This window comes from Ammospiza caudacuta, chromosome 4, assembly GCF_027887145.1.
Source record: "Ammospiza caudacuta isolate bAmmCau1 chromosome 4, bAmmCau1.pri, whole genome shotgun sequence".
Lineage (NCBI taxonomy): Eukaryota > Metazoa > Chordata > Aves > Passeriformes > Passerellidae > Ammospiza > Ammospiza caudacuta.
The window spans coordinates 27437096-27447796 of record NC_080596.1 but is presented as its reverse complement, the minus strand read 5'-3'; the positions used below and the strand labels follow the sequence as shown (position 1 = coordinate 27447796).

Sequence of the window (10701 nt, the reverse complement as noted above, 5' to 3'; positions counted from 1 at the left end):
TTCCAAAGTACTTTTGCAAGAGTACTACATATATATATATACATGTGTGTATATATATACATATATATATATATATATGTGCGTGTGTGTGTGTGTATACACACACACACTGCTGCAGTAATAGCTAAACTTAAATTTCATTGTGATAAAAATCTTGCTTGGCTCATAGTGCACTGTAAAAGCTAGAGAGGCGCCCATGACTCCCTAATTAGCTACAAGAAGCAATAAATTTTAAATTACTTAATCAAAACAGCCATACTGTAATTTGTCTGTACTTCCTAGATGTGGCACTACGTCACAACTGTCATACATGAATGGTTTGTTATTATTTTTTTACATAGATATAAATATCAGTAAAGAAAAAAGACTAATGACCACATTTTCACCTTTTCCCATGTCACATTATGAAGTTCTAGTGGAACAGAACAGCTGTGTTGCACCTGCACTTCCTGAGGTAATAGTGATTATATCACAGTGTGTAGAAGTGTGGCTATTGGTACTTAGCAGATAAAGAAATGTTCAGATCACTCCATGGAATGATACCAAATCACCTCTCAAGTCAGTCTTAGTGTACAAGGCACCACGTTTCCTTTCGATTTTTAAGAGCAAGATCTTGTATACCTGTACAAGACATATTGCATATATATATTTGCCATTTATAATGACACATACAGCAATGAAAACTGTATCTGCAACTGGTAACATAGAGTTTGAGCCAAACAAGAGAAAACTTACCTATTTGAAAAAAGAACACTTGACAAGCAACATTGACAAGCTACTTCTGCACCAGTATCTACTTGAGTTTCCACCAACTTGCCTCCAACCAGAGTGTCCTCACAAAGCTAGTAACTGAAAGTGACACAGGGCTATATCAGTTTCACTTGCTTTCTATCATCTACAACTTTAGGAGTCACATTTCCAATTTTATATTCATATCCTTAGACCATCCAAGAGCTCAGACAGATCTGCATTGTGAAGCCCCTGTAGCTTCACTCATGAAAATGAGATGTATCATCAAAAGTTAATATCACACCTCTGATTCTGAACATACCATGGACAGTATGTAAGTATGGAAGATGTAACACTGGAATATGGGGGAGAAAACTGCTTAGAAATCTAATTAAAGAGAAATTGTAGACTGATACTTAGAAAATGTTACGCTGTCTGTACGTGGGGAAGCTCCCGTTTTCCTTAACAAAAGGGGAAAAGTCTAGAAATTAAGAGTGGATCCTCAATCATAATAACAAATAACGTTGTGAATCCTGTCAAATTTTAAATGAAGAAAGAGTAGGTGTAATCTGTAAATCAAGGACTGATATCAGCAAACTTAGAGCAAACCCATCTCCTATCACTAGCTCAGCAGGAGAGGCTGGCTTAGGAGACTGATTTCTTCCTGGCTCCCAGAGGAGTGGGAATTCACATTATTTGGCTTCAAGTTAAAAATTGTTCTAGCTGTACATCTGCAATTCTGAAAACATGTGGCTGGTATCCAGGCACTTTCCAGACACACTGACATCCGTTTGCTGCTTTGCAAGACAGAGTTTACACACCAAAACAGAACAACTTGATTTATTTAAAATTCACCTCAAAATGCATTGTGTTCAGTTTCTTTTTTTTTAAATGAACATTCAAAGCATCAAAATATTACTAATTTAAAAAGAACATTTGTTAGGAAGAAGATAATTTACATACTTTAAATTGTGGCTGTGAGGGAGAGAAACAACTGATGGTAGATTAGGCACAGTACGAAGGCCAACATGCCAGAAAACAATGCAGCTTTAAGCTCAACTTTTAAATGATCTGGACAAAAAAAACCCCAATTGGGCAGGAAAATTAAACCAACCACTTAATTGAGGGTATTTGTATAAAACAAAAGTGTTAGTAAGTTTTCTATCTAGACCTAACTCATTCATGTATTTAAAGAATTCTATCTTCTTCCAAATAACAAAAAATGTTTCTAAACCAAGGCAGATTATTATTTGGAACTGGCATAGTAAAATAAAGGATCACAGTATACAGAGTTTAAAATCCTGTACCAGGAAATAGCAACAAGTGGTGTACAAGGGGATAATTTAGGTACATTATCTAATTTTTAAAAACAGAAATATAAAATATCAATTGCATAGGGATTTAAATATAAGGCCAAGCAGGAGAGTAAAGTAAAATAGAGCTCATAAGAAGGGCACTATGGTGTTAAAACATAGTATTTCCATTTGAGTTAATGTCTAATTCAAAATCACAGTATTTTGCTAGTACTACAAAAAGTGAATGTCAAACTGTCCCATTGATCTTGAACTGAAAACTGACATTAGAACTTCTAAACAGTACAAAACTAAAGCTCATCGTCTAAACCTGATCAGTGTATTAGCACAACAGTGCTTGGTACGTACCTGATTTATATACTCTACCTTCTGTAAATAATATAAAGGTTATTTCTTGTTAATAAGTGTGAGATCACAATATTACTGCATGCCATCAGTGGTTTGCAGGCTTACTTGACATTTAATTATTCAGTCTTCGAAAGTGTAAGATCCCACCCTGCAGAATCTTCACTGATTGAACACAGAACACTGTCATTAATAAAACACAACAGAAGTTCCACCACTAACAACTAACATATAAGCCAGGATTTTAGGTCTAAACCCAGTACAGTTCATTATTATTAACTCACAGCTATTTTTTGTTAGGAAGGTAAACCTGTAGACTTCCAAATAATCTTGAACGTATTAAATATAAACAAATATGTAACTAACGGTTGTCTCTTGGCATTTCAAGTAGATTATTCAATTGTGAAAGTATTTCTGCAAAATCAATTTTGAGTTGCTAAAATGAAGTTCAAATATTAATTTCCATTTCTACATGTAGCTTAATTAACCTAAAATTGTGAGGAATAGTAGTGTAAGGAAAAAAGAATTCTCCAGATTAATTAGACATTAAGGTACACTAACTGTGAATACCTGAACCAACATTGTAACTGAAAAAGTGCATAAACACAGTAATACTACAAATGTGTTAACTACAGAACAAAAGGTTTTCTGAAACCTAAGTAATATTATTTTACAGGTTATTTACAGGCTGTGATTTTTCCAGACAGAGCCAATTCAGGATCTTAAAGTTCCTTTGATATATTCAAAGTGTCTTTTGGCTTCCAACTTATTTGGCGAGGAACTGATTCCCAGCCCAGGGAATCAGGTACTGTGCAGCTGAACAGCACTGCCATTGTGGTTCTGTGATTCTTCAAAATTCACTTCTTTCCATTCTTCAAAGCCAGAGCAGTGTTTTCACTTGACACTCTTGGTGGGTGTCTCGGACTCGGTGGACTGTCTGCCATCAGTCCACGCCTCCCGCGTGCTCTTCAGGGCCAGTGTTTTCTGCTGGTCCACCACAACGTAATCCACCCTCTCGTCTGCCACGCTGCTGCCTGAGCCACTGTTCTTCTTCTGGGAACAGCCAGAAACAAGTTCAAGTAAATTAACAACAGAAAAGCAAGCAGGTGTCCCAAACAGACACAGAACAAGCACTGGTTTCTCTGAAAGGGTCAACACTGTCTCTCCACTAAGCATTTGAGAAATTACCATTAAGAGATCTTACTGAATATCTGCTTACCTTACGAGGTGGGGTAGACTTTCCCGAATCTAGGTCCAGATCTAAATATTCCACTTGTTTATCTCCTTTAGGTTTTACCATAGGGCTGCTTCCTCCATCAAGGCTGTTGCTTCCAAACAAATTCTGAAATCATAATTTAAACAACCTCAGCTACAAATGTACAAACTAACGTGGTCCACATAATCAAATATGCTTACTATAAACTGCCAAAATGTAAAAGTTTAAGGAAACAACTGTAATCACTTAAATCATGGAAATTTCATTGAGCCTGTATGGCAAGGGCATACATTCTATGTTAAAAATGGGATAGAATCAAAACCCAATGGGAGGAAAAAACCCAAAAACCACCCTCCCAAATTTTAAGGTTGCCACCAAACCCATCTGTGTTTTCCACTTAATGTCCCCTTCATATAATGAAATAAGAACAGATCATGTTTTGTTCTTTTTAAATGTAGTTATTATATCTCAAATTTAACATTACTTAAGCACAAACTTTTCTATTTTCCTCAATTTTTGTTAAATACCTACAATAATTTCTGCTTGACAGTAGTGGCAAATCTAAAAATGAAACATTTACATTTCATTCAAAAGTCATCATGATTAAGGTGAAAATCAAAGAGTATTGTTCAACTGACAAGATTAAAATATTAAAACTTTGGAAAATATGTGTAGGGCTGCCTGAAGTTGCATTGTATATACCTAAATTTCAATTAGCCCAGACTTTTACAACCTCACCTCCTCTGTCCTCTCCCAGCCTGATCCCTCCCTCTTAACAGGTGTTATAGGAACAGTACAATAGAAGGACTCTTCTCTAAAAGATAAAGAAAAAACAGGAAGACAGAGGGCAGCAGTCAGCAAAAAATGAAGAAGAAGGCAGAAGGAAAGACAGAAGGGCAAGGCTGAGAGCAACTTGAAAGAAAAAGCAGAATATTACTGATTTTATTAACTAAAACGTAAGTATGACATCAAAGAAGATGCTCCAAAGCTGATGGCAGAAAAAGATTAAGAAATACAGATTCCTTGCTAAGATAGAGTTGGAACAAGTAAAAATTTTCAAAAAGTCAAATTTTAAAACAAAGGCCATGAGATATGCAGAAACATTCTGGTTCTTTAGGAAGTAAAATATTTTATGGGCTAAAGCAAAATGGGCTGGGCTTTTTAAATTGAAGTAATCCATTGTATCTCTACTGTCCAGCTCATTTAACATTAAGTGGTAACAAGGACAAACACAAACAACTAATGTGAAGTTCATTTTCATTGCTCAAACTCTCAGAACAAATTTCTGTGTATTAAAGATACAAAAATCAGATTCTGTATCAATGTTTCCAGGATAAATTTAAAAAGCTGTTACTCATTAAACAAAAAATAATCTGTTATTTCAAACAAACTAAGCAGGCAGAACATATGCATTAGGAAACAAAAATTTTAAATACACGCAAATGAAACAGAAAGGAAACCTGTTGAATAACCTTTAAATAGGACTGGTGCAAGCAAACAGAAGATATTAATGAGCTGGAGCATTAATTGTACCATCTTGGTATGGAAGTTAAGCCCTTGGAACAGCCTTAGGAATCAACAGGAACACCTGGGCTGAACTGTGATTCTGTGCAGGCAGAACTGTGGGCACGGGTGGGGAGAATCTCTGGGGTAATATGGGATGTTTCTTGCACGTGTGAAACAGGACAGCACCCACTACTTACCAATGGCCCTTGCAAGAGAGGAGCTAAGAATTAACATCAGCAGGTCCTTGAGCTTGGTGCTTTTCCCCTGGGAAGCACAAGGCACAGCGTGGGGCGCTCCACAGGCTGTGGAGCCCGCACCCCACTCTGCATCCCTGCTCCCACAGGAATGGCATGGGGGGAAGCTGGGATGCAGCACCCCGAGGCAGCCGTGGTGAGCTGGGGCAGGGACACTGCAGGGGGCTGGGAGGGGACCGAGAGCAGCAGGGGACAGGAGAGTGAACAGCACTGCAAGAGGAGAGCCCGGGGCACTGAGATGGGCCAGCACATGCCATACAAGAAGGCAGACACACAAACAGAACAAACAAGGTGCTAGACAGGCCCTCCCCAAAGAAGGTCATACATAAATGATTCCAAGATGAAAAATACTGCTGTACCCCCTGCTAAGAACCCAAACACATGAATACACTGAACTGACTGGACAGGACTTTGAACAGTCCTAGCAGACTGTCCCTGACCACGGCATGGGAGGTTGGAACAAGATGACCTTTTAAGGCCCCTTTCAATCCATTATTTAAGGTCCCTTTCCATCCATTCCATGATTCTAGACTAACCAAAAAGCTGAGCTCAAAATACAGGTTTCCTACGGGTTTTATGCATATTCTAAACTATATTTTAGTTTAGGCGTAGGTCTGCTGCTATTGTCTCCCTTAAAACTACTGCTATTGAGTCTTTTTCTCTCTCTCCTTTCCCTCACCGAAGAAAACCCACAGTGTATATCATTAAATTTTCCTAACTAGCTGCACTCCATGCTGAGGATCTGAAGCTTCATTATCTGAGAAAATTCCCCCCCAAAGGGGAAAAAATGCAGACATTTAATACACAAAGACTCCTTCTATCTTCTTTGAAAGACGCCTAATAAAATACACATGGTTCAATTTTCATAGAATGTATACCACAAGAATCAATTGTTTTTTTCCCCTGCTCCTTCTACACTTCCTGGAAGATGTCCTTTTAATGCAGTTTTTTTAAGCATGTCTCAGAGCTCCTAGGATAGTTTATTTCCCTTCATGACATAATACTGGACTCACACATAGCCCAAGGATAAACGATTGCAAAGAGGGGACAAATTCTAGAAAATAGGTAGAAAAAAAGTCATGTTGTATACTGCTTTATATAATAGACATGTATATCAACCATTTTCTTTATGCTCTTAACTTCTTCAGTGAAATCCTACCAAAATTACAGCTTTGCTATGGAGATTTTTTTATCATTCTGTTGATCAAAAGGGAGTGATGTTGAATGAAGGATCTGTATTGGCATGATTTAAAAGTAAGGACTGCACAGGAAGAGAGTAGTTAAGATGTAGATTTTACATACTGGGTCTTCAGAGGACTGATTTGGGTTCATGGATACATAATTCTCTTCACTGTCGTGCGAGTCACTGCTGGAAGTTGTGCTATGAACTGAATCCGGTCTGGGAGACACGGGAAACCTGGAGGAGCTAATTACCAGGAATTATTTCACAAACAATACATCTGCAATATCTTAAACCTCCTGGTCAACAACAAAAATAAGCATATTAGAGCTGAAATTTTCATTCAAGTTTACTAGAGTGTCACATTTTTTGGTTATACATAGTCCCTTATATTTAATATCACAAACAAAATTTCACACAGACACACTTTATTTCAATGCACAGATACACACACAGACTCACACTCTTCCAAGGGAAACTTCAAGCTACAAACAAGCTAAAAATATGATACAGATGTACACACATTTATTAACACTCCAGTCTCCAAAATGATTAATCTGAATGAGGAAAAGCCAAGAAACTTACTCTCGTGCAAAGCTTCTGGTGATAGGAGATCTAACTGGAGCTTGTAATTCTTCCCATTCAGGCAGAGGTTTTATTTCTAGTGGAGCTGGTTTTGCTATGTAAGAAACAGACAACTGTAAAGCACAGAACTTTCCGAAACCAACTTAAATTTAATAGCTTTTCATAGACTAAATACAGAAAAAAAACCTTTATCTTTCAAATTGTAAATACTAGTAAGGAAAGGGAAACACTTCCATTTTCAGAAAGACATGATATATTAACTTACATTTTTCATCTTTTCAGGTAACAAGAGGAAACATCAATTAAAAAATTAAAATATAAAATAAAAAAAACCCCACTGCAACTTCAGAATTTTGCAGCATATACTTGTAGGCAGTAATTCTGTTTTGAAAAGAGATTTTGAAAGTGGCAGCATCATGTTCTGTCCTCATTCTGTCCTGATGACTTGTTGAGCTGGCAAGCCCAGGGCAGGGCTGATGGGCTGTTTGAGCAGAACCAACTCTGGGGACCTCTCTTGGCTCAGAGCCAGCTGTTAATGTGCAAACCCTGCCCTCACTGTGTACGTGTGCCCTTACTGGTGAGGTTTCACAGCTCCACGAGTGGGCAGAACCTGCAGCTATGACTAAGTCTGCACAAGTGAGAAATGAACCAACAGCAGGAGGAGCCTGGTTCGCCTCAGAGATCATCCACAGTCAAGCAGAGTGGATGTGCCACAGAGCAATGTGCCACTCATGACACATAACACTGTTCTCAAAAAAATTGCCATTTTTAAATTTCATTTTCAGAACAGAACCATGAGTAGGCTATTAGCAAGAAACACATTATCCCTCCCCTCCAGCTTATATGTCTCACACGTCCTAAACATTAGCAAAAAAGGAAAGTATAAAAAGGCTTGTGGAAAAAAAAATACCACAGAGTCAAACTGCTGTCAACTTTATCCTCCCTAAAACTGTTTTTAGAAAACAAAATGCAATGTCATCATGAAAACTGCCCTTTCTGTCCTTGTGCCCCCTCCCACCATGAGTTTTCTGCCTCTTGGCAGGTTCACTAAGATCAAGTGTCAGGCATGCAGTAACAGAACTGAACATGACGTAGGCAAGATGATACTAAAGCACAACTGACATTAAAAACTATCAGCTTGGCTCAAGTTTTCTGTAAAGGTCTGAGACTACCTGGCAGGAACAAACAGTGGGCCAGGTGCTGCTGCAGCACACAGAGCCAGGATTTCGTCCAAAGCCCACCAAGAACAGCACAAGTATTCCATCCTGTTGCAATGGACTTCAAAACCCAAAGGTAATCAGTGATACTTCTCTGAGATTTTCAGTGTTCATTATCATTATTTTCTCTAAATCTCCTGACTATGTTAGGCACCAACTCAGCATCTTCAATAAAGCCCATCATATTAATTAAAATACTCTTTAAGGTGCATAAATAGATGTCTGTACTAGTGTATGATCAGAAGATCAATATTTTGCTTCAAGACCTAAGTGAACTGTGATTTCAGGTTATTGCCTAATAAAAGTTTCAAGTAACTTACAAGTTACTATGTACAATTTATAAGTTGTTATATCTTCTAAATAAACAGACAAAATACAAACAGCCACAACTTAAGAGACCAGAACATTCATGTTAATATCAAAGAAAAATTTCCATGCACTGTTCAAGCCAGAAAATCTTTAATTCCTTTTACAGGAAACTGGTTGCTTGGCACGGAAAATACATCCATAACCTTAGACTATAGCAGAATAGAATATGCCAGAGTTATTCTAAAATAACAATTTTTTAAATTTTTGCTTCACTTATTTTTATAAAGCTCCATATACATACAGTGCTAAAGTACATACCCTTTCTTCTTGTAGTAAAGTCACCTATGGTTTGTGAATCAGTTCGCTCTAAACCATGTGGTTTAGGTCTTAAAATTTTAGGACTTTGACCTAATTGGCAAAAAGAAGACTCTCTTAATAATATTCTATTTGCAAGTGGAAAACTGGAATTTTATAAATAAACATCACAACCCCCTGCAGAAAAGTTAATCCCACAAGCATAAGCAAGCTGCTGAAGGAGATTTTACACTCTAGCTGGGAATCACACTAAGGGTTTAAACACCAAACCAGAAACAAAGTAAAGACTGCATGCAAGTAATAAATATATAGGAGGCAAATGTAAAAGCTGTACAAAAAGGCTAAAAAGTGCATCAACAAATATTGCAACTGATCATTACTACTAACTGGCTTGATAAAACAAATAAACGTACATATTTGAGGTATATTTACTATCAAAAGAGAACAGTCGTGTTTCAGATACTGTTGAAGTACCCTCAGAGAAATGAAATCCTCCTTAGTCACGGAATTTCTTTGGAAATAATGACTCTTGGGAGTCTCCACTCCTGTGGTACTCTTGGGAGGTCTTCTATCCGATGTGTATCTCCCACTTGAGATGCCCCAAGAATCTTTTTTTACCAGTGTGTTTCTAAAACTTGTTCCCCAGAGGTCTCCATCTGTCTGTACCAAACCCCACCACCCCGACCCTGCAGACACAGTGGGATTTTCTTCCCAAGTTTCCAGCCTGCACACGGCCCCTCCATCAAGGCACAACCCAACCTCCACCAAAAATGACCCTGGCATGAAAATACTGATCATCTCCCTGCAGAGAGTAACACAAATCACCTCCCAATACAAGGATTTTCTTTAGCCAACCTGACCAAACTCTGCAAGTGTTCCACGTCATGCCGTCTATTTTAAATAAACACGATCAAGAATGTGTAATAGCCCTAAGTTTTCATTAAAGTCTATCTGACAAAGTATAATACTAATATTTATAAATAATAATATAATACTAATGATATATAGTAATATAATATAATAATATATTATATTTTATATTAAATATAAAAAAAGGCAAGTGCCTTCAAGTGGTACACCAAGAAGCCATATGAATAAACCAAATGAAAAGTTTAAGCCTGGTTATGTTAGAAAGCTGCCCTACAGCACAAAATGGAAAAGAACTGGTACAGACTAAGGTGTGGTATTCCCAGCAATGGGTGAGAATGCTTCACAAAGAATAAACTTGGCAACAAACACCAGAAGTTTGCAAATCGCTGCCCCAAGGGTTTTGCATATGAAGTGCTCTATTAGTGTTATCACTGAAGTATTGGGAATAATCAAGTAACAACAAGAAAGGTAAATACAGGTTTTGTACTGTATCTTAACTTCTACACAGTGCTTCTGAGAGACCATGCAGGTAAGATAAAATTTGTTTATTCATTAGTAGTGCTGCACAGCAACTTCCTTACAAAGAAAAGGACATGAAGTAATTTTTACACAGACAGTTCTTTTCCAATTTCAAAATCAGATGCTCCCTTAAATAGCTCAATGTGCTGATGAAACGGGTGAACAGTTGGGCAATGCTGACCAAAGACACAGACTGTGAAGCAGAACATGAAGTATTCCTGACTAGAGCCAAGTCAAAAGCATGAGCCAACATGCTGATGTACTCAATTCTGAGCTGATCCAATATTCTTAAGTCCTTGCCTATAACTCTCTGATAAAAGCCTGCCTATTTAAAAAGACCAGG

General features: G+C 37.6%; 1 protein-coding gene across 5 annotated transcripts in view; it reads right to left on the bottom strand.

Moving 5' to 3' along the window:
* Positions 1 to 1553: 1553 nt before the first annotated feature.
* Positions 1554 to 10701, bottom strand: part of GAB1 (GRB2 associated binding protein 1) — a 91880-nt gene continuing 82732 nt past the window's right edge. For 3 of the 5 annotated variants that reach the window (XM_058803275.1, XM_058803278.1, XM_058803280.1), the window contains exons 7-11: positions 8973 to 9062; positions 7129 to 7222; positions 6666 to 6789; positions 3607 to 3729; positions 1554 to 3440 (exon numbers count right to left, since the gene is read on the bottom strand). In XM_058803275.1, the coding sequence (XP_058659258.1) occupies positions 3282 to 3440; positions 3607 to 3729; positions 6666 to 6789; positions 7129 to 7222; positions 8973 to 9062 (590 nt within the window). In that variant the 3' untranslated portion in view covers positions 1554 to 3281. The remainder of the gene's footprint in view (positions 3441 to 3606; positions 3730 to 6665; positions 6790 to 7128; positions 7223 to 8972; positions 9063 to 10701) is intronic. The other 2 variants (XM_058803276.1, XM_058803277.1) reach the window with 2 other exon arrangements.